Source organism: Onychostruthus taczanowskii, unplaced genomic scaffold, assembly GCF_017590055.1.
Source record: "Onychostruthus taczanowskii isolate IOZ18803 unplaced genomic scaffold, ASM1759005v1 scaffold126, whole genome shotgun sequence".
In the NCBI taxonomy this organism is placed as follows: Eukaryota; Metazoa; Chordata; class Aves; order Passeriformes; family Passeridae; genus Onychostruthus; species Onychostruthus taczanowskii.
This window is the reverse complement of record NW_024498418.1, coordinates 544,171-567,586: the sequence shown is the minus strand read 5'-3', so window position 1 is coordinate 567,586 and position 23,416 is coordinate 544,171. Positions and strand designations below refer to the sequence as shown.

Below are 23,416 nucleotides of genomic sequence, written 5' to 3'. Positions count from 1 at the left end.
AGTCTTGCTAGCAAGGGTAATTTTGGGAAAAGGAGATGTCTTTGGATTGTTGCTGAGATTTTTGGTCACAGATGGAGTGGAAAAGTGGCCTTTTCCTATTGTAACACTTTGTAAACTGCTTGCAGATGCCCCCACCCCTGCCTCAGTGCCCTCCTGGACATGCTGGTTCCCTAAGTGAAAGCAATGCAGCACCATCTACTTCATCTGAGCAGATCCTCTCCCTGCAAAAAGCTAAAAACCTGGATGACCATGTTCCAAGTTTGAAGAGGAAAAGGAAAGGTAATGTTTGAGTCCTCAGAGATGCACTTTTTTGTTTCAATGTGAACCATGAAAGGAGGATCAAGAGGCTAGAAACTGGGAGAGAAAGCAAGGAGAGCTCAAAGGCTGATGTAAAAGTTGTTGGTCAGAAGGGACACAGTTAAGCATTAGAAAGTGAGGGGAAACAGTTGCAGCTGCAGAGAAAAGAGGCAGATGGGGCCAGCGAAAGTGTTCCACAGAGGAGAAGGAGTTTTTGGTGGAGTATCAGAGATAGTTTGGAAAATAAGAATTAGAAGTCTCTTTCTGCCTAGTACTGGCTTCTATATGTCCTCATTCCATCCTGTTGTATAGATGACTTTTACTCAGTAATCTAAAAAAACAAAAAGGACATGGGAACAAAACCATATTTAAAATTTCGTGGGTAGCTAATGCTAGAGAATGAAGCATTTCTCATGTCAGATATTCTTTCAGCACTCTAGACTGCTTGCTGGTTTGGACCAGAGCAGTGAAGTTTGTTTAAAATTGTGGTTCCTAATCAGTTATGAGTGAGGGTGAGTTCACATTGAGTTTAAGCCAGTTGCTACTGGTAGGTAAGGCTTTATAAAGCCTGGCAGCAGCCAGTGTGATTGCTGGTTATTGTTCAAAGGGGTTACTTTGGCCACCACTTTTCCCCCCTCTCAGTTTCCAACTGTGCACTTTTTGCTCCTTCCTTTGATTTGAGTCCATCTTTTGTGCAGTTGCAGAGCGAGCAGCTGAGCTTTGCTGATCCAGTTTATTTACCTTCCATACACTTGACTGCCAGATCCATCTCAAAGAGTGGGCTGGAATGTGTGACTGGAGGTGAAGGGATGAAGCTGCATTTCCTGTTTAATAGAGATTTTCAGTTGCATTGCATCAGCTGTAACGTCAAACTCCCCTCTAGTCATAGTGATCATAATATACTCCCATTCTTATCAAAATAGTGACTTTCCTTAGTAACTGACTGTTGGAGTAATTTCACAAAGTCGTGGAAATACATTTTGAAGGTAATGCTTTACAGAAATATCAAACTGATACTAATTTAACCCTACTTACAGATCAAAATTCTTGTATTTGAAACCTGGATTCTGATTAATGAGAATATGTAATTTGGGACCTTGGTGACTGTGTCTTATGGGTATTGACACTATAAGAATTGCAGGCTCTAAAAAAACTTGCTCTGTTTAAAAGTAATAAATAGTGTTTTATACCAAAATCTCTAAAAACTCTGGAACTCAGTTTTGGGAAAATCCATAAATCTAAAATAATTGAACGCAGCTGCTGCAGGAGGACTTTTTCCAATTGATCCTAAGCCATTTTGGGGTTAAGTGACTTAAGGAAAAGTTTGGGAGCAGTCTGCCAGGTTGTGGTAGCAAATGCTTGATGGATTTTGGAAGTGATGTGTAACAGCAGTCATCTTACTAAATTATATAATGCAATTTTGCAAGAGGTGGAAGATTATTTAATTAATCAACACATGTTGGGTTGCTTTGTAAGATGGGGAGCTGTCACTAAATTAAAGAAAATGCAGGGGAGAACGTGGAATGTGAATTTGTCTGCTGTGCTCTGTGTGATGGCAGTAAATGGAGATGGAGCACCCAGCCTGTGTGTGGAATATGAGCAAGAGTTTGTCTCGCCCCGGAGAAAATGCGTTGGGCTCTTGGATGCCTTGGAGCGCAGTGAGAAGGGCAATCAAGATGCAGAGGAAGAAACTGATTTGCCAGGAGAGGAAGAGGTAATGGCAAAATACTTCCTTATGAGTAAAAATTGCAGGCTCTAAAGCAAAATGGTTTTGGCATCCAGAGAACCAGCTCAACCCTCTTGCAAGAAAAGCTCACTGTAATCAGCACCAGTAACTGCAAGTTCTCATAACTAAATTAGTCAAAGGGTTTCCTTGCCACTTTCAAGCAGATGATCAACAGGTATGTGCTTGTTCTGTGCTCCAAGGCTGCTGACCAGAGATTCCTGGAAGTTAACCACACTTTCTGAGGAGCAAGGAGCTCTCAGAGAAGAGGTTTGTAAACATATGATTTGTCCTGGGTGGAGCCTGTGTCAGCACTTGGTATGAGACCAGATATTGAATTCAAAAAAGGGTGGGAGAGGGTTTATGGATTAGAAATTGCATTTTCACACGAAAATCTTTGATTTCACCCCAGAGAAAGAATGTTGCTGACTTGTGGAATATTTTATCTGAATCAAAAATCCTCTATCACAAGATCAACAAAGCTGCTTCTGTGCTGTTAATTTTCTTTCCTCTTGGATTGGTATTTTTGATACATCATTGATTAAGCTGTGTTCTTGCTTTCCCAAAATCCCTGTTTGCAGCAGTTGGAGAGGTGGCTGCCTTTACTTGGCTGGAGTATTTTACTGCTGGCTTGCAGACCCATCCAGCAATGCCTATTGCAGCATTCTTAAGTACTTTCCTCAGGGGAAGAATGCCTGAGGTAGAATGTGTAAATGTAGGAGTGTCTGGGGAATGTCTGAGTAGGCCCAAGGACATGAATGGAGACACATACAGAATGGAGGGAATGTACAAAGGGCAGCAAATATTTAACTTGTGTGCAGCCAAATGGGAAATGGGCTCTGTCACCCATTGGGTGGCCATGACATCTGACACCAAAACCTATTCTTTGGAAAGCCTGGCACATTCCCAGGGACTTTGGTAACTCAGCAACAGAATATTCCAGCACAGCTGCAGCGCTTTTGGCAGAGCTCAGCATTTCCTGGAATCATGTAAGCTGATAGGCCCAACAACTTGACAGTTGCTCAGGTCTACTTCCTATTTTTGTATTTGGCATTGCTGCTTGTCTGAGAGCTCTGGGGTCACCCTGTGCTGCTCTCAAATTGGTGACCTGATCCCAGCAGTCTGGTGAGTGTAGTCTTGAGACAGGCAGTGGCTCTCAGGCAGCCAGCTTTCACTGAGTCCAGCACTGAGCACTGGATTTGGATTGAGGATGGGGTTGGTGTCATTTCCTGTCTTCACTATCCAGCATAGTATCTGTGTTATCATTTTTCCTTTAGTCAAAGTTACACTGCACTCTTGATACCTAAATGGTGAAAGTTTAGCTGTTCTCATTCTGAAAGAATTTGCTTTGTCACCTCAAAAATTCACTATAAAAATAATAATTTCCTAATCCATTTAAGTATTAACAGTTCCCTGTAATCAGATTTCTTTGTCAGTTACACGTCATGTCTAGGAAGCCTTATTTCTGCTGAATCATGCTCTTCGAGGTGCTGCCTTTACATAGCACAGGACTAAGAAGATGGTTTTGATAATTTTTCTGATTTACTGTATGTATCTTAAATATTTGATTTGCTGCCTATATTCCAGTTCTTCACTCCCTTATATACAGGGAGTTCCAGGCAGGAAAGTGGAGTGTGAACCACTGGTTACACACAGTCTGTGTACACTCTCAGGCTGCCCTGGAACACTGCTGGGAGTCCAGCTTTGCTTAGCCAGGAATCTGCACCCTCAAGACCAACTTTGTGTTTAATTTCTTCCAGTTTGGTCTCTGTGAGTTGTCCAGTAAATTTCTACCCTTTAGAAGCAGGTATGTGCCCAGACTGGTACAATAATTTAGGTTGATTTGTTTTGCTTTCTTGAATGGTGTCAAAACTGGGTTACCAGGTTTTACTGCTGGAAATACCTAAATTAAATGGGCAATAACTCTGAAAAGCATTTTTTGTACCTTACTTTCTTTTCATCTTCACAGGCACATCGGCTGTCCACACTTTCCCTTCAGTATGAGAAGAGATTAACAGATGAGCAGAAAGGAGGAAGGAAGAAAATAAAGCTAGTCAGCAATACAGTATGTGTTTCCCTGTGTCTGTACCATCCCTTTTGGATGTGTATGTGTCTGAGTCAGTATGTGTCTGTGCCATCCCTTTTGATTTATAGATTGCTTTAATTTGAATTGGAAATTTCCAGGCAGACAGATAACTGACGCTAGAACAAGTGTGGTTTTTCTCCAAATTGGAAATATTCGTCAGTGCACATCTGAAAGCTATTTGTCATGCTCTTTCCCAAATCCAGACATCCCAGACTAAATCAAGCACAGGTCCACAGAGGGTGGTAGGTGAAAAGAATTGTTTTCTGACACTGATTGCTTTGTGAACAATTTGACTGGGGTGGTGTTTGGTTTCATTCTTTTTGATTAAAATGGAATAGTTCAATTGGCAGGACCTACAATGATCAGCAAGTCCAGCTGCTCTGGTAGAGCCTCAGATGGTTGAACTGACCAGTTTGGGGTAAGGGATCACATCCTACCCCCATGAGGTGGGACATGGTTGTGTGTTAACTCTGCAGCTGTGCATTACTGTTTTGTCCTGTCTCCAAACCCAGTTAACTCATTATGCAGCTAATTGCTTAAGTCACAATAAAGTCAGGAGAATTCCCTGGGTGATGTGAGTGCCAGTAGTTGTCCAAGGTGCTGTCCTAACTGGATGTTCCCTGTCTGTCAATCTGCCAAGCACCTGGCAAACGAAACTGATCCCAAAGCCGATAATATCCAAGAGAAGATAGAAGGAAGAGAACAGGTTCATGCAAAAGGCTGTGTTTGCAGTTTGTTGCTATCTGATGTCATGATGAGTCAGCTCAGCCTCCAGTTTTGGAATAAATGTCATTTTATTAACCCTTCTCTTAAGAATAGAATTGTGCAATGATACTTGGCTGCCTTCTCTAGGAATTTTTCCTGAAGCTGTCTGTTTTGTCAGGGGGCAAGGTGAATAATGCATGAATTATGGGGGTGGCTGCAATAACTACACCTAACTCCTGAAGCTGTCTGTTTTGTCAGGGGGCAAGGTGAATAATGCATGAATTATGGGGGTGACTGAAGTAACTACACCCCGTTAGCCGAAAACATCCGTGGTCTAGTGGAGAGGGTGGCGCTGCTGGGCGGGCCATTGCACTGGATGATCTTAGAGGACTTCTCCAACCTCAGCGATTCTATGATTCCTTTCATTATCCTATGTATTGCTTCCACCTGAAGTTAACCCCTCACGTGCTGCTTTTGACTGAGGGGTGTTTCCTGCCTTGCAGCAGGAGCGGAGAGCGGAGCCGGCGGAGCCCAAGAAGGCGCGAGCCACGTTTTACATCGCCACTGTGAAGGACACCCTGAGCCAGCAGAACTATGAGCTCTTCTCCAAGGCTCTGCAGCAGTACAAGAAGACAGATGACTTCCATGCCATGCTGTCCCAGATGAGCTCCCTCTTTGTAGAGGATGAAAAAAAGCACGTCTTGCTGCGAGGTACTTTCAGAGTGTTTGTACATCCCTGGTGTATTTGTAGAAGTGGCTTTCCTATTTTAAACAGGCTTGGATACTTCAGAAATGTTTTAGATGTGAAGTACAGCTCAGTTAAGATGATTCATCGCTTTATATTCCCAGATAACACAGAAGATTCTCATCAATCTGATTATCATGTGTTAGCTCACATCTTGATTTGAAGAAAATCATATTCCATGGAAATTTGTGTTATTTTAAGCCTTGTCTAAAAGAACACTGACTTATTCCTGGTAGTTTAGGAGATTACAAGTGTGGTTGTGTGAGTTGGAGAGATGCCTTCATAAGGTTTGGTGCTAAAGCAGTAAATAGAATATAGAGAGAAATTTTCTGTTTAGGTAATTGTGAGTATAAAACAAAGGATCTGGGCAAACATGGATAGTTACTGCATTGGCTGGTTTTTTATTGCCTTTTAACAACTGTACTGACAGGAACCGAATCCCCACCAAGATTTCTTCTAGTTTAACAGTATTTTCTGTGTAATTTTCCCTTTCCCTCTCAGCTTGTGAACAAAAGGACAGATTTTTTTCTGTGACTTTTTCATCAATTGAAATAATAAATGCATAGTTCTGCATCTTGTAAATAGTTTCAGGAAAATTCTAAGGTTAAAGAATGGGAAGTTCAGTCACTTGGTTTCCCAGTTTGCTATGATCTACATAAATAAGAAAATATTTGATCATCAAATCAAGGTCTAAGTATAGTTTTGAAACTATCAGGCACCTGAAACCTAAAGTTGTTTTAATGTTTAGGGTTCTGGTTGGCCAGCATTTTGTGGTGAATAAGTAACATGAGGTGTAAAGTTAACAGTTCATCAGTTACTTGAAGTATCAGCCTAGCAGTTACTTGGATCTCATGGTTTCTGAGGCACCTCAAGGGCTGTTTCACTGAGAGGTCAGTTACTTTATATTTACTGTGAAAAAATGAGGTTTTACCTGCTGGTGATAATATTGCTCAATCTTTGCATGACAGCTGACCTTTGTGTAATTTGTGAGTTTGCTTATTGTATAAATATTAGGATAAAGCATTTAGATTTTAATTTATTTAGTTGCACCTTTTTATCTAACCTTGAAGTTCCGCTGTTGTAGCTTTCGGTAGCATTTATTGCCTGTTGTGGATTGATTTGTTTCTCTCCTTCTTTCTTTTTTTCCCCCCTTTTCCCTCTCTCTGATGCAAGATTTTTACCAGTTTGTCCGACCCCAGCATAAAAAGCAGTTTGATGAAGCGTGCTACAGTCTGACTGGAGTGGGCTGTGGCTACAAACCTGAGCACAGCCTCCCACGGGAGGAGAGGGAGATCCTGGCCAAGAGAATGGGTGAGATCTTGCTTCAGTTGTAGCACTTGAAGGACAAATGTCCTTGTTCACCCAGTCGTAGAGCAGGATGTGTCTGAGATGTAGAAACTCAAGGAAGTTCAAGTTAATCAATACTGAGCTGAGTCTCTGCTCTCCATGATCCTCTTGCCTTCCCTTGAGCTGTGCAGATGCCTGAGTGTTGGTTACTGCAGAGTTGGTAATGATGTCATTTTGTTTCAAAAGGGGATTTTACTGATCTGCTTAAATCATTTACTCTGGGAAATTAAACAACCTCGTGTGTGTGTTCTTTGCTGCCCACACAGTGCCAGCAGAATTGTGAATAGAGAGTGATTGTGTCCTCACAGAACCTGTCAAATCTGTGAAATCCTGGAGCAGTAAAGTTCTGAAAAAGTGGGGTGTTAGCTTATCATCAGAGAAATAAATATGTTTGGAATCCCAGAGTGGTTTGGGTTGAAAGGAACTTTAAAATTCATCCAGTTCCACCCCCTGCCACAGGCACCTTCCACCATCCCAGGTTGCTCCAAGCCCCATCCTGTCAGGTCACAAGGGTAGATCCAACAAGAAGCACTTTTCAATTGTTTCTTTAATAGTGAGGGTTCAGACAGTATTAGACTGCTGAATCATAATCACTGTTGGGTTTATGCTGTCCTCAGGTTCTGAGGGTGGCTGATAACCTAAAATGGTGTCTGGGAAAGTATTTTAATGGTTTTTGTGGTGAATGCTCCCTGAGTATAGGTTGTAGCTGAAGCCAAATTCCTTTTTTTTTCTTTTTGTTTTTCTTTTAATGACCTAAAACCGGGGGTCTTCTGGGTTAAACCAGTTGGAAGGTGAAAGCCCTGAGTAGGGGAGCAAAGTCGGTGCCTCAGCCTAAACTGGGGCTGTGGTGGTCCAAAAAGCCAGTTGGAAAAGGTTAGACAGCCTTCGGCCAGTCATGCTGAAAAGACCAATCCCAAAACTCTCATATGAGTTTAGTTCCAAAGGCTGAAGCCCTTTAAGCACTCACCCATGCTTTAAATTAGTTTTAAATCTGCAATATGGACCCACATAACCCATTTATTACAATTAAATGCTCATTTTATCTTTGCTGCCTACACCAAAAGCAAAGATCAAGGTGTAGTGTTGCATTTTAGTTAAATGGTTTGCTCTGTCTCACCCCTCCCAAATGTACAGTTTATTCCAAGCTGTGTTCCTCCCCTGAAATACCATGTATCTGTAATCCCATTGGCCCAGGTCTTATTCTGTGCCCACTTTGAATGTCCCTGTTAAGCTGTGCAAGGGTGACCAGATTCTCTGTTGGCCCTCCTCTCCCCTAGGCTCTCCCTCTCCCCCTCCCTCCCCCTTCCCCCTCAGTAACCATGCTGCTCTCAGGGGTAGGACCCCCAATAAACCCTCATCTGATCAGCACCCTCAAAAGCCATGTGGAGTCTCCTTGTGTTCCTGCTGCTGCCACCAAACTCACAGCCTAGGGCACCCTCTGGGCACTCCCCAGGGACCCCTCCTTCAAATGAACTGCAACACCATCCACCCTGGCCTCAGACACTCCCAGGGATGCTTCTGTGGGTTGCTCAGATGTTTTCAGCACAGGATGGCATACATTGAAATGCACCATTCCATGTTCATTCTTCCCTAAGTTCACTGTTAATGGACTGGTTTCATTTAACAGAAGAAAAACAGAGCCAGCAGAAAAGTACATTCTCCAAGGCCTTGTGTGCTCAGCTGAACCCAGGGCTCCACCTGAACCAAGGAGGATCCCACTTGGCAACAGGACTGAATAGTGCAGGTACCCTCCATGTTCAGTAAAAACCCAGTCTATTCTGTTTTATTTCATCACTGACTGGAAGTTCTCCTGGGGCAAACCAATGTTCTTTATGCTTGCCTAGCACGGTGGATCTCTGTAGGTGGGAGGGATGGTAATTCAGAATTTTCAGCAAGGATTGTGCAAAACAAAACACGAAAGTCAATAAATTAAACCAAGGTGGATGTGAAAGAAACCAGCTGAAGCCAGACATTTTTGCTAGAGGCTGAGCTGGGAAAAGTGGGGGTTGAGCACAGGTCTGCTGGGCTTCCTGTTTGTCCAGGGTCCATGAAAGGGAGCCAGTTAAGGAGTGTGAGTTAAGGTTACGTCAGTATGAATTCAGGTATGAAGAAACTGTTTCATTTTGTTCTTGGTGTAATGTGTACACTCCCTCTGTGGACAGCCTGTTTTCTTCTGCAGAAACAGAGAGTACTAAGTGTAGTCTCTGTGTGCATCCCTCTAATCTCACTCTGTCCAGTATTTATCTTCAAGCTCATGGGCTCATTTATTATTTAATTATGGGTTTTCCTGAGAAGAGCTGGGAATTTTTTGTGTTTCTCACAAGGAAATGAGTAGGATCATTGGACAGCTTAGAAGTTTTTCTTTAGAGGACAAAGAATAGTCAAATGCTAATCCTTTCTTTAAAAAAACAAGCCAGTTTCCTGGAAGGCTTTAAGTACTTTTAATGTGTGAAGCCATACTGTTTCTTTTGATTTGTTTTCCCATTTTCTTTTCTATTTTGGGGATACCTGAATAAAGCAGAATCTTAGTAATTATCTTGTCCTGAAACCATTAGAATAGTTTCACAGAAACTTGTTTCCACAAAAAGTAATTGAGAAAACAATACGAGTAAATGGATGTTTTATTTCTATGCCTCCTTAAGAAGAGAATGCTTCTGTGGAAATATGAGAAAGCTCTAGGATATGCAATGAATACTGATTATAAAATGCACACCCAAGTTTTTTCCCCTTCCAGCAAATTGAATGAAGCCTGTGTTTTGAAACCTAATTATCTTTATCACCCAATAAAGAACTTTTAAAGATCCAGATACCAAAATATATGGCAGGTTAATTTAAATAAGTTTCTTATCATATCCTTCATTCATATTTGCATGCCTGTGATATGCAAACCAGAACTTTCTTCTCTAAAAGATACCAGAAATGAGGGAATAGTATTGTAAATAAAGTTCACTTGGCGTTTAGCAGGATGTTCCAAGCTGCTCCTACCTTTTGCAGACCTCCTGCATGGCTCTCGTGCTCTCTTGAGTGTTTTTTTCAGGTTAGATAGTATTTTTGGATATTGTTTTCCATTTAGGAAACACACACCCCACCCCTTGTCTGCTCTTATTATTAAGGGGTGAGAAATCTGAACTTTAAAATTACCCATTTCAGGCCAGCAGAGTTGGTTTACCCATCTGTTTAAGATGCTTTTACTCCTTCAAAGCCTGATTTATTGTTGACCTCCATGCCCCTTTTCCTCATTCCCTAGTGACCTTCTGACACATTTCTCCATTGAAAACAATCAAGGAGCTCCAGAAGATGCTAAAAGTGATCCCCAGAATAATTTTGCTCTGTTGCCATTTCCAGGAGCAGGTCTGGCCATGCCACAGGGAGGTGTATGGCTGGGCAGGTGGGGTTGGCTTCACCACTTTGAAATAGTTCAGGAATTCCCTCCAAATGGAGTGAGAAGTGGATATGATGGAGTGACTTGTCTGTTCCTCAAGCCCTGCTCATGCATTCTTTGTCTCCCAGGGCAGAATGCCAGTGCAGCTCCAAGGAAAGAGGCTGAGAAGGCTCCAGGCTCCAGGAAAGAGCATCACCAGGCCCTCAGGACTGCCTATCTCAGTGATGTGCAGAGGGCTTTGGACAAAGGCAGCTACAGCCAGTTCTACCAGGCTCTGCTGGCTTACAAGAAGACAGATAATTACGATGCCATGGTGTCGGTGGTAGCAGCCCTCACCACCGAGAGGCCACAGGACTTTCATCTCCTACAAAGTAAGGGGTTTTTTTAAAAATCACTCTTATTTATTTGGAAGGAAAGTGTGGGTGCTGTGATCTCACGTGAGGTCTCACGTTTTGGTTTAGCTACCCAGTGGAGCAGTGGAGCTGCAGAACAATGTGTTCAATGAATGCCATTCAGAGAGCAAAACATGTCAAGGTTATAAAATGTTACCTCTGCCTGTTCAGGTAGAAATTGTTCATTAAAAACATTACACAACATCTCAGTAATTGCAGTCCTAACCTTCATCCCACCTAACTGTTTTTTCTCCTCAATTACTACAATTGCTCTTTAGAAAGGACAGTGCTGACTATTGAACTGATCCAATTTTATTCCCATGACCAGTGATTGCTGTAGTGGTGCTAAGTTCTTAGATCACTTTCAGGTTTCAGGATAAGCAGTTAAGCTTTTGATTTACTATTCTTCTACAGAGCTTCAGCTGAAAATATTTCTGGAACTGTGATATAATTTATTTTCTCAGAAGTGGTTTGTTTTGTTTTATTTTCCTTTCATGGGTTTAGTGATGGAAAGGTTTAGGGAGCTACAGGTTTTTAAAATTTGAAATTGTACTTAATTGTTTGAAAGAAGAAGAGGCATTATATGCTGATCCTGACTGCCTCAGTGGTAATATCAATGGTGTGATGTGACACCTCAGTTTCACCTTCTCCAGTGTCTCTGAGGTGACTCTTCTGCTGGAAATGATGCATTCGGTGTATGCTGGGAAATGCTGATGGAATTTTGTTTGTTATCTTAAGCAGATAACAATAAATATTCCACTGGCCTTGAACAGATACCATAGTCTGCAAGTTGTGAGAGAATACCCTTATCCTGGTGCGTTAACTAGTTGGATTAGTCTTGGCAAAGTGGAGAGTGGGAGAAAATGAGCTGTGTGACACCGTGAGTCATAACCTCCCCCTGGGCACTCTTTCACAGTCTCTGTCTCTACTGAGCAAATGGTTTGACCCCAGAGGACCTTGTGGTAGAATTGTCTGTGCTTGGCAGTAAGTCATAATCGGGTTTTTTTAGAATTTCTCTGTGTGTGTGTTGTGAATCCTTGTCAACCAAACAGTAACTAGAAATTTCCTTCCTGAGAGTCTCTGGATGTTGTGTGTATACCTGATGTTCTTAAATCACTTGTCAGGTGGAGTGCTGAGGTGCATGTTTATTCTGAGCTGTAGATAGTGGAAGAATTTCAAGACAAATTGAGATTATTTTCAATACTAACTACTCATCTGCCTTCTGGCAAGGAAAGCCCCGTAATTATAAAACTCACAAAAGCATCAAGTGTTTCACTAAGCTGAAGATACTCTGAGGAATCTGACTGATATTATTCAGCTTCCAAAGAATTTCTCCCCTCCAAAGCAAGGAGTCTTCCATGGTCAGGCATTGATTTTCCTATGCATTTGACTGTATTTTCCTATGCACTTGACTCTGTTTTCTTTTGGCCAGGGTTTTACATGTTCGTGCGTCCTCACCACAAAGAGCAGTTCAGAGAGCTGTGTAAGGGTTTGACTGGAATGGTCTGTGGTGATGGAGAGAAGCAGCTGCAACAGTTGGAGCAAAGTGAAGGGAAACTCCAGAGCTTGGAGAGCTGCACAAAAGGAATCGGTCACATACAAGGTAGGGAATGAACAGTTGTCACAAGTTTAGAATCTTACTTATTATTGTGATGGGTAGGGCTCAACAGCCTCAGAATCATAGAATCACAGACTGGCTTGAGTTGGAAGAGACCTTAAACCTTGTTCCACCCCCTGCCATGGGCAGGGACACCTTCCATAGACCAGGTTTCCCCAGGCCATGTCCAACCTGGCCTTGAACACTTCCAGGAATGGAGCAGCCACAGCTTCTCTGGGCACCCTGTGCCAGGGCCTCACCACCCTCACAAGGAAGAATTTCCCCCTAATCTCTAATCTAAACCTGCTCTCCTTTAGTTTAAGGTCATTTGCCCTTGTCCTATCAATCCCCACCCCTGTGAAAAGTCCCTCTCCTGGGCTAGGGCCTCCCTGCCTGAGGCCTGTCAAGGAGAATCAACGTCACTGGTTATCTCTGCATTGGGTTAACAAAACCACACTCAAACAGGAGTAAGATAAAAGGTAACACGAGATGGGGAAGTGTGAGGAAATAAGAAAGAAATGAGTTATAGTTCTGCCATGTCTAAACTGTGGAGTGTGTTAAGGGTGAAGGCAGAATTTTTACATCTAAGTGGGATGGGAGCAGGGGGGGATCAAGGCCCATTCTGAAGGAAGAAGTGCCATAGAACTATTTCAATATAAAGGATCTCTTTCAATAATATTGCATGTGTTGCTATCTATCAAAAATATCTGTTGCCAAGCACTATGGCATAAAAGCTAGTTCTTTAAATTTGTTTTTCTTCTTATACAATGACAACTGAGTGAATTTACTGCTGACTGTGTTTTGCAGAGTCTTAGTGTTTGTTTTGCATGATACAGGTTTATACACTGGTTTGCTCTTTTTCTCCCCAGACGCAGCCCCTTCTAAGAGTGGGGCACCAGAAAAAATTCAGAGTAAGATCTCCTCCTTCTGCTTCAGCCAGAAAAGTGAACTTGAGTTGCCAAAGACTGAAGTGTCCAAAGAAACCAATAATGTGAGAGCCCCCACAGACTCTGGAGCTGTGCCCATCTTTCCCCTAGAGATGGAACCAGAGTATGGTAGGTACAGGAGAGGTTTGGGATGTAATTTTCTAACACTTGGGAATAAAGATAAATTACGGAAATGAGACTGATGGTGTATGAAACCACTGGTTCCTGCCTGTATTTGCTCAGGTGCAGTGTGATTGGTGTGGTTTGCTGAGGAGAATCCGTATTTCTGTACCTTGCATGTGCTCTCAAAGTTCTTCATTGTCTTTGTCACAATGCTTTAGTGGTTTCCTGAGAACTCTAGGGATTTTTTCTTGACAACTTCCTTGTAAAGGAAGGATGTAACCCAAGTTCCTACTGGGATCTGAAGCATCAAGAGTCTGTGAGGTCACTTGAAAGAAATAATGTGGCAGGGGCACTGTTGAGGTAGTTCATGACACTCATGGTCATTGTTTTCTGGACTGCACTGGAAGTGTGGCTACATGAGAATTTTGCAGGTAATTACAGGAATTTAGTCATTTCCTCCCTCTCTTTCTCTCTCTTCACCTTCCCCTCTGTTCTAGGAAGATTCCACTGCTCTAACTGCAAATCCGAGGATGATGTGCCTTTTAAATGCCCATTATGTGACTTCACTTGCTGCAAAACGTGCTGGAAGCAGTTCTTAAAGGTTCTCCTGTTTATTGGTTTGGTTTTTTCCAAAACTGCCGGGAAATTTTGTGCTTTTCAGGAGAATGATGTGAACAAGCCTGGAATCAGAATTCTTCTGTTTCCAGGAAGAACACCCAAATGCCAATGGAAGATTTACCACTTGATCCATTGTTTCCCATGGTTTGCAATATCATTGGAGGCAGATCTCTGCCCTAAGCTGGAGTTTTTACACTTTTGCATCTTTCCGAGCTGCCTCCACGTGTTTGCTGGTCTAAAACTACAAAGGCAATAAGCTGTGGAGTCAACTTTCAAAAATCAGTTTGGTTTTTTTTTTTATGTTTTAATGTTTATTTAAAAAAATTTTTTTCTTTCTCAGTTTCATAGTTTTCCCCATCAAAATCCTACTGACAAGCTCTATTATGAGAATGAGGCAAACAAGGAACAGGCTGCCCAGGGAAGGGCTTGAGTCACCATTCTTTGATGGATTTATGATATGTGGATGTGGCACTTAATGGCATAGTTAAGAAATAAACTTGGCAGTGCTGGGTCAACCATTGGACTCTGTGACCTTTAGGGTCTTTCCCAACCAAACAATTCTGTGAATCTGTGATTCTGAATTCCTGCTCAGAGATCTCCTGTCTCTTGGTTTTCCCAGCTGAGTAAATTGAAATTCTTTAGGTAAGAGGATGTAGCTGGTCCCAGTATGCCAGGGTTTAGGAGCACTTTGCCCAGCATTTAATTCAGCAGCCAGATGTTAAAAGACTTTCAAAACTGGAATAATGAGGGGTTTCTAAACATTCATATGTGATGAGAAGGCTGCTGATCAGTGGAGCTTAGGAATATTCAAAAACAGTACAGAAGGGAAAGAAACTTCTTCAGCTTGTCAATCTATAAGCAAGTACAAAATAATCTGTTGTTCCAAGTTCCAGAGAAAGGTCTTTTGCTCAGGAAGAAGACATTGAATTGTCAGGTAAGCATAGAAAACATTGGACTGACATCCAAATAAAATACGGCAGCCAAGACAGACTCAGTCCAAGAGGAATATAGAACAAGCATAGGATCAGGGTGGTTTGGGTTGGAAGGGACATTAAAGCTCATCTCATTCCAACCCCCTGCAGTGAGCAGGGACACCTTCCACTGTCCCAGGTTGGTCAAAGCACCCTCCAGCCTGGCCTGGAACACTTCCAGGGATGGGGCAGCCACAGCTTCTCTGGGCACCCTGTGCCAGGGCCTCCCCACCCTCACAGGGGAGAATTTCTTCCCAGTATCCCATCTAACCCTGTTCTCTTTTGAGGCTTCTCCCCCTTGTCCTGTCACTCCAGGTCCTTGTCCAGAGCTCCTCCTGAGGAGGGGACACAGGGGGGTGCTGAGCTCTTCTCCCTGGGATTTAATGTCAGGATCCATGGGAGCTGTCCAAAGCTTTTAGCAGCGAGGTTCACACTGGATATTAGGAGACATTCTATACCAAGAGGTTGGTCAGACCCTGGAAGAGGCTTCCTAGAGAGGCCCTGATGCTCTTTAATATTACAGTGCCATAACTTCTGTTCAACCCTTAAGAGGTCAGGCTCTTGGACTGTAGGATCACTGTAGGTCCCTTCCAACTGGAAGTGTTCTTTCTCTTCTGTTTAGCTATCCCATGCATCCCATTTCCATGTTTGAGGAAATGAGTCATGGGTTATTTGCTAATAATGATTTCCATATTTGCTACTTACTGAATAATCTTACTTTTATTATTAATTATTCCCATATTGGCCACTTACCTGATTAATCTTACTTACAGACACGCCTATGTAGTGATTAATGTTCTCAGTGTACAGGAGTTAAGTGGCTCATGATGTGATTCAGGTGTTGTTTGGTTAATGAAAAGTCAAATATAGAGTCATAGAATCATTTATGTTGGAAGAGACCATCAGTCCAGCACCACCACTGTGTTCACCTTAAGCCACATCCTGAGGTGCCGTAGCCACATGTTTTTGAACACTCCAGGGATGGTGACTCCACCAGTTCCAGTACTTTACTACCCTTTCCATGGAGAAATTCTTCCTGTTGTCCAAACTCCCCTATCCCCTTGTAGTCTAGGATGTGACTTGTGCTGATGCAGAGATGCTTCTCCAGTGATGAGGCTGTGCTGCTCATGCAGCTGAGAGGGAAACATGGGATTGCAAACAGGAAGATGATCCAGTGTTTCTCTAGAGCCATGTCCCACCACATCCATCCCCATTCCCACTCATGCCCAGTGAGGTTGGACAGTTAACCCTATCCATGTGTTTGGGACAGGGGCACCTTTACCAGCAGGAAATGAACAACCATGTCTGAGCTCTGAACTCTCATCAGATGGGACTGGGCTTTGTCACTCTGGCAGGGCTGCATTTAAAACTCCTGTTTTTCTTTCCTAATAACTTACTCACTGTTTTTTCTGCTCAAAAGCCCTTTGGTGCATATTGTCCCACCGAGGAAGTGACTCAGAGCATCATTCACAACATGGGGTTTGCAAATTGTGATCTTGTCCAATTTGTTTTTTTAGCAAAACACTGGTGGGGAGAGGTGGTGAATAATTTTGGAAGCTTTTAGAAGCTTTTGGAGGAGCAGAGCAGATGGAATTCCCTACAGCTAGAGGGGGATTAGGGGGATTAGTGCTGGAGCACGTTGGGTGATTCAGTGTGTTAGGGGAAGCCTTGCAGAGACTGGATCAGGATATGCTGCTTTGGGGTGTGGTTTTCCCTCTAGAGGTTCTGTTGCTGCTTCTGGATGTTTAAATGCATTGATTCATGCAGGTCTTCCAAGAAGACTGAGTTACTTTCATTTGGACTATCTGCAATATGGGGAAATAATCAAAGATTTCACAATTAAATGTTACAGTTAAAATTGCCTTTGGCTGTTGGGCGATGAAGTGACCTCTCCTCTCCCCTTGCATTTTTGATATTTCAGTTAATGTCACCAGAACCAAAATCCTACTGCCTGAGTCTACTTTGCAGTCTGAACATTTTCTTGCAATGGCTCCCCACTGCCCCAGGTTAGATGTGATATTGGGAAGAAATTCCTCCCTGTGAGGCCCTGGCACAGGGTGCCCAGAGCAGCTGTGGCTGCCCCATCCCTGGAAGTGTCCAAGGTCAGGTTGGGCAGGGCTTGGAGCACCCTCATTTAGTGGAAGGTGCCCCTGCCCATGGCAGGGGGTGTGGAATGAGAGGAGCTTTAATGTCCCTTCCAACCCAAACCACTCTGTGATTCTAATGAGGAACTTCCACACTTCAGGGAAGGCTGTGCAGTGCCACTGATGTAGCTGACCATCTTTTTAGGCCTCCTGAGCTGGCTATCTTCTCCCAAAGTGTGTGTGTTTGTTTGTTTGTTTGTTTGGGGGGGGGGGGTTTGTTTTGTTTTGGGGGGTTTTTTGTTTTTTTTGTTTTTTTAAGAAAACAAATTTTCTGTCTCCCTTTTGAAATAAACAGACCAGTTCAGTTTTACCAGTAATTTGCTAGCTATGAGAAGAACAGTTTGGATTCATCTGCAAGTCAAATTACTTTAAAACTGATGATTAGTGAAGAAGCAAACTGAAACCTGAGTGGAGAAATGATGCCTCATGTGTCTTCATGTCTTGTGCTGGTAATTAGAAAGGTGTGGGGTGCTATGAAGAAATAAATGTACTTGGTTCTCCTACAAAACTCTTGGCAGTGACCATGTGTGTCATCCCTGTCCGGGTATGTCCAGGAGACATTTCCTTGTCATCTGTGCAAGAGGAAGCAGGAATTAGGGAACTCAGCCAGCTGACAGGATTTTACTCACAGGTGCAGCTGCACTTCACAAGAGCTCTTGCAGCTCCACATTTCCTCGTTCCTGTATTTCAGTCCTCCAGATGTGTCATAGCTGGAGCAAGTGCTGTAAAGTCTGGTGCCACTTTGCATGGTGCCACGAAGCCTCCTCTCCTTTTTATTGCTACCAAGGAAATAATTGACTGTATGGCAACAGGGAGGTTGCAAACAGCAGATACGATCTCAGGGACTGTCAGGTGGCTGCTGTGGCTTGTAGTTCATGTTGGCCAAAATGTGGTTGAGATATTTAATATCAGAGTGGTTTGGATTGGAAGGGACATTAGAGCTCATCTGCCATGGGCAGGGACTCCTTCCTCTAGAGCAGGCTGTCCCAAGCCCCATCCAACCTGGCCTTGGACACTTCCAGGGCTGGGGCAGCCTCAGCTTCTCTGGGAAAGCTGTGCCAGGGCCTCTCAGCATCCTCTGAGTAAAGAATTTCTTCCTAAAATTTAATCTAATGCTTCCCTGTTTCAGTTTAAATCCGTTGCCCTTTATCCTGTCACTATTTGCCCACATGAAAACTCCCCCCATTTGTGGCATTTCCTCCACAATAAATACATTCCCTGTGTGTTTTGTTTGTTGGGTTCTGCAGGTGGTGAGGAAGTGCCCCAAGTGCTGCAGTGATGTGAAGAGGCAGCGATTAATCCAAGTTTTCTTCTGGTCCTGATGCCACCCACAGAAAGGGCAGGAAGCCCTTTGTGCCAGCAGAAGGCAGAGGCAGGATGGAGGTTCCTTTAAATCCCTGTGATCCTTGTCTCTGGATTGGGAGCTGAGCACCAGCACAGGTCATTTTCCAGCAAAGGTGGCCAAGTCTGAAAGGTCTTACTGCAGGAGACAAAGCAGAATGTTGTCCTCTGTTAGAACTAAGAAAGTTAATTTTTTTATGTATTTTATCCCCTGAATTCTCCTGTGGCCACTCTTAGGCTGAAATTTTATATCCTGGAGGCAGCTGTCATTTTATGGGCCCTTCAGGTAATACCAGATCATGGAAAAACCCCAGGAATGCTCCTACAATGGAACTGAGCTGGCTGAGGATGCCAGATTACCCACTAGTGTTCCTGGAAGAGGTGATTCACATCCACTCTTTGGGGTTTGGCAGCAGCCATTGTCTCCAGCAGCAGAAGACACTGAAAGGATCATTTTTTACAGATTTTTTACAGAATTCCACAGTGGATGGTGAGCAGAAGCTCCTCTCACCTGCAGTGCATCCCAAAGCCTGATCCCATTATCCACCATGGTGGGATTTTTTGGAACATGCTTCTACGGGGCTTTATTCTTCACTCAGTGCTGGTATTTGCATGTGCCTGTGCTACCTGATTTGCTTTCCAAGAAGAAAGATCTAAATGTTGAAACTTTTACATTAATCAAGTTAGATGTGTTAAAAAAAAAATTCCTTAATATTTCCACTCTCTGTGAGTAGTGGATATAAGTGGTTAACCTAAAAAGTTATATCAATTTTAAATCTTCTGTAACTGCTGTAAATTAGGCTGTAAAATAAAACAATTTTGTCTAACTTTTATTTGGTTATATTAGAAAAAACAGGAATTAAAAAAAACCAAACCAAACAGATATAAAAACATTGGCTATTGAGTCCTAATGGCCCTGGTAGGAGCAAGTGGAAAGGCTGTACTCTGTAAGTGGTTTTCATATCAATGGAATTTAGAAAATTTTATGTTAATAAAATTTTATTCTTAGTAAAATTGAAAAGTGAGCTGCATTTAAAAAATTTTCCAATTTCTCCTGATTGTAGAGTTCAAACCCAGTGTCTCTTCAAATCTCAGAGCTGCTGGCAGTGAAATGGAAACTTTTGTACTTCACTAACAGTTAACAAAGGCTTAGGCAGGAATTGAGGTAGTTCTGGGCTAGCATATATTCTGTCTTGTTTAATTTTGTGGGTGAGTATTACCTTCTAGCTGTGTATCTATTCAGTGCAGCCAAACAAGAATAAATAATGCAGATAAAGTCCTGGATGTTTCAAATATAAGTGGGGGAAATGACAGAAAAGTGTTCTGTAAATACGGGCGTGTTGTAAAAATGAACAGAAAAATATTTGGAGTGCGGCTGGGAGCAGTGAGCAGTAAAATGTCGTTTTTTGGGGTTGCTCGGTGCCTGCTCTCCTGGAGAGGTGTCCCCAGGAAAGTGCAGCTGACAGCTTGTGCCGCTGGAGGGAAGCCACAGCACAGCCAAGAGCGTGCTCGGGGCGGTGACACCACGGCTCGGCTCGGCTTTGCCCTGGGAATTATCTGCCCTGGGCTGCAAAAATGCTGCCAGATCCAGCAAGACAGAAGGAAATACTTGAGAAGTTGTGGGGTTGAATCCCTCCACACGCTTGGAAGGGGGTTGGCTGCGACAAATGATTCTGCTTCTTCCCCTCAGCTGAAGCGGTTTTAAAGCTGTGCCTTTTCCTGGAGTTGTTTTAGTCTGAAGGCTGTTCCAGCCTGGGAATGCTCTGTTCTAGACAGGGCACAGGAACAATGCTAAGAATATCTCAGAGCCTTCAAGAGATTCACGGAATGGTTGGGGTTGGAAGGGACCTCTGGAGATCACCCAGTCCAACCCCGCTGCCAAGGAAGGGTCACATGGAGCAGGGGACACAGGAAGGCATCCAGGATGGTTTGGAATATCCACAGAAGGAGACTCCACGCCCTCCCTGGGCAGCTGTTCCAGTGCTCTGCCACCTCCATGGAAAGCTCTTCCCCATGTTGAGGTGAAAATTCTTGAGTTTTAGTTTATGGCTGTTGCTCCTTGTCCTGTTGCTGAGCACCATAAAAAGAGTCTGGCACCCCTTGGAAATATTTATGTGCATTGATGAGACCCCTCTGAGCCTTCTCCAGACTAACCAGGCTCAGAGATGCTCCAGGCCCTTCATCATCTCTGTGGCCTCTGCTGGATCCCCTCCAGTAGCTCCTTGTCTTTCTTACACGGAGGGGAAAACTTGCTGAGGGTTTTTCTCTCCCTTCACCCAGGACATTCCATCCCTTTGTCCAGGGAGCTCCTTCTCTTCATCTCTCACTCTTCACAGAGGGATTATCTTGCTGAAGAGGTTCACAGTCACTGCCCTTCAGCAGCTGAACCCAGCCAGACGAGCTCTGCACACACCAGTGTCCCTCCAGTCGATCTGCCAGTGCACCTGGGTTTGGTTTGGGTTTGGTGCTGGTTTCTGGTGCACTGGGAATTGCACTGCAGTGGATCTGGGAATCAGTCCCTGCTGTTGGTGGCTGAGGCAGGACAGATGGATGCAAACGGGTGCTGGAGATGGGAGAACTGGGTGAGCTTTGGGTCCCTCTCAACCCAAACCCTGCTGTGATTCCATGAGACCTTGAAGAGGGTTCCCAGCAGTCATCGGGACTGTTCTGTTGTCTAGAAACTTGTTGAATTTACAAGAAGGAAAGACAGGGACAGGTAATTAATTATAAGGAACAGAAAGTGAGAAAACTCTTTCAGAAAAATCTGTATTGCTTTAGGTGCTTAGAGGAAATTATGCAAACTACTTAATTCTTGGGGGGACAAAAACCTTTCCCTGAACACTCCTTGCTGATTTTCAGAAGCAAATGACACATGGCTTACAGATCATGAAGGAAGTAGATACTAATTTTTTGATTTCCCTTGCCTTGCAGTGCTATGACTAGACCTAGAACATTGTGGTGTGTCATTGAACAAACTTTTCCTGCTGTTTTTTTTCTCTCCCCACTGAAGACTCACAAAAGAGACCAAAATCAGCAAAGCAAAATGTTTCATCAGGAAAGAGATGAGCTCTGTCTCTGGCTGGCAAAGTGATTACTGATGGGAAGCAAGGGATTTCTTTGCTTAACAGAATTTTCTATGAGTATAACAAGAAACCTTATTTTACAAGAGTGGTTTTGGAAGGTGGTGCTGCTGGATGCCCTGGAGTGTGAAACTATGCCCTGTGTGGAGAAATGAAGTCACAGCCATGGCAATAAGATGCTGAATTCCATTTCTGTGCTACCTCCACTGGCCAGAGTCAGCAGTGAGTTGTGTTGCTGCTTTCTGGTACTCGGGCAGTGACCCCTGAACCCATTCTGGAAGGTTTGTTGGACCAACAGAACAGACAGAAAAAGATTAATCAAAGGTCTCTGTTCCGCCGGAGTGTTGGAGTCTGGGGACCTTGTCTGGGGAAGCCCTTTCTGTCCCATTAACGTGGTATTTCTCCAGGACACATCCATTAACGTGGACACTCTCCAGGAGCATCCATCTGACACATTTTTGTCGTTATCAAACTCACAACAAAAGCAATTGTTGTTGAGGCATCACAGTGCAGCGAGGAGCTGCGGGCTCGGAGTTTCCCAGTGCATTGTGTCCATCCCAGCAGGGGCATGGCTGGGACACAGGCACTGCCAGCAGGTGCCATTCAGGATGTGACCACCTGCTACTGTTTCATACACCTTGTGGGTTCCATGTGAAATCCAGGGACAGAAAACTGAAATTGTGCTTCTGCCTGTGGAGAAGGAAACACTCTGCAGCTCCTGGGTGGTCAAGCCTCAGGCAGAGGAATTCCACTGAAACTCCCCAGCTGGGTGAGCCCAGGGCAGGGCTTTCTATTGGATCCAGTGGTGAGTTTCACCCAAAAAAACATCCAGGGGCTGTGCCTCAGTGCCAGGGCAAGGCTGGGAGATTAGCTGATTAATTACTGAGCTGATGCACGCTGACAAAGCAAAATCCCAGCAATCCTTGGCTCAGGGATTATGTCAAAATGAGTTATAAATCATCAGGATAACTTTAGACAGCTACAGGGGATCGAGATAAACAAGCGGTAAAGTGAAAAACCACTTTAGAGTGACTTGTGTAAATCAGCCCATCACCTGTTCTGTGTGAAGTGCAAATAAACACAGCCAGACCCTGCTGCTGGACTGTAGTACTGATGCCCCTTGGCTCCTGCTGGAGTCAGAGGATTTTCTTTAACCAAGGTGGGTAGAAATGGACCTTACTGGAAGGAGCTTTGGATTCTTTCTGACCAGTGGGGTTTCCTTCCCTTTCTGGATTGTGGAGAACTGGGTTTGATGTTCTTGGTGAAAGGTGTGTTTAGCTCTTGTAGGTCTGAACTTTAAGTGTTGGGAATAAAGTCCACGAGGTTCTCCATCCACAGCCCCAGTGGCTGAGCTGGATGAGAGAGGCAGAAGGCAGATGCAGAACTGTTAATTCTCTGTAATGGTCTGGAAGAGGAGCTGGCTGCTGACTCCTGAGGAGAAAAACCTCCACATCCTCTCAGGTCCTCACTGTGGTTCCCTCATCATTGCAGAGACTTGCATTTGCTTTTTGAGCATTTTCTCTGGTTTTCACTGTTCAGCAATGTCTGCTCAGAGGGAATCTGGTGCGACAGAGCAGGACAAAGTGCAGGAGTCCCGTGTCTTGAAGCAGGCACTGGAACACATGGTCTGCCAAGGCTGTACCTGCAAGGCTGAGCTCAGTTTTCATTTGAATCCTTGGGGCCCAAGGCTTAGGGCACTGTCACCTGTAAGGGATTTAAGTGCTGACTCCTTAGCTGCTGGGTGTTGTGCTACCAAAGGTACCCGGGTTTGGTGTTACACTTGGAGGTGCCGTCATCCTGAAAGGAGAGGGTTGAAGCTCGGAGCCGGCTTCAGGAATGCAGTGCCCAAGCACTGACGATCGGGGCCGTTTTGGCAGGGTCAGTGCCCTCGGAGGAGAAGCGGGATGGGATCTGGGCAGAGCCGGAGCGATGCTTCCAT

At 43.9% G+C, this 23,416-nt stretch overlaps 1 protein-coding gene across 1 annotated transcript in view; it reads left to right on the top strand.

The window, feature by feature from the left end:
- Positions 1 to 19,324, top strand: part of RTEL1 (regulator of telomere elongation helicase 1) — a 46,239-nt gene extending 26,915 nt beyond the window's left edge. Inside the window, exons 26-36 of the mRNA XM_041396208.1 lie at positions 126 to 279; positions 1,857 to 2,011; positions 3,990 to 4,085; positions 5,315 to 5,522; positions 6,730 to 6,867; positions 8,531 to 8,647; positions 10,414 to 10,656; positions 12,110 to 12,280; positions 13,144 to 13,329; positions 13,821 to 13,924; positions 18,304 to 19,324. Coding sequence (XP_041252142.1) covers positions 126 to 279; positions 1,857 to 2,011; positions 3,990 to 4,085; positions 5,315 to 5,522; positions 6,730 to 6,867; positions 8,531 to 8,647; positions 10,414 to 10,656; positions 12,110 to 12,280; positions 13,144 to 13,329; positions 13,821 to 13,924; positions 18,304 to 18,378 — 1,647 coding nt within the window. The 3' untranslated portion in view covers positions 18,379 to 19,324. The remainder of the gene's footprint in view (positions 1 to 125; positions 280 to 1,856; positions 2,012 to 3,989; positions 4,086 to 5,314; positions 5,523 to 6,729; positions 6,868 to 8,530; positions 8,648 to 10,413; positions 10,657 to 12,109; positions 12,281 to 13,143; positions 13,330 to 13,820; positions 13,925 to 18,303) is intronic.
- The last annotated feature ends 4,092 nt before the right edge of the window (positions 19,325 to 23,416 follow it).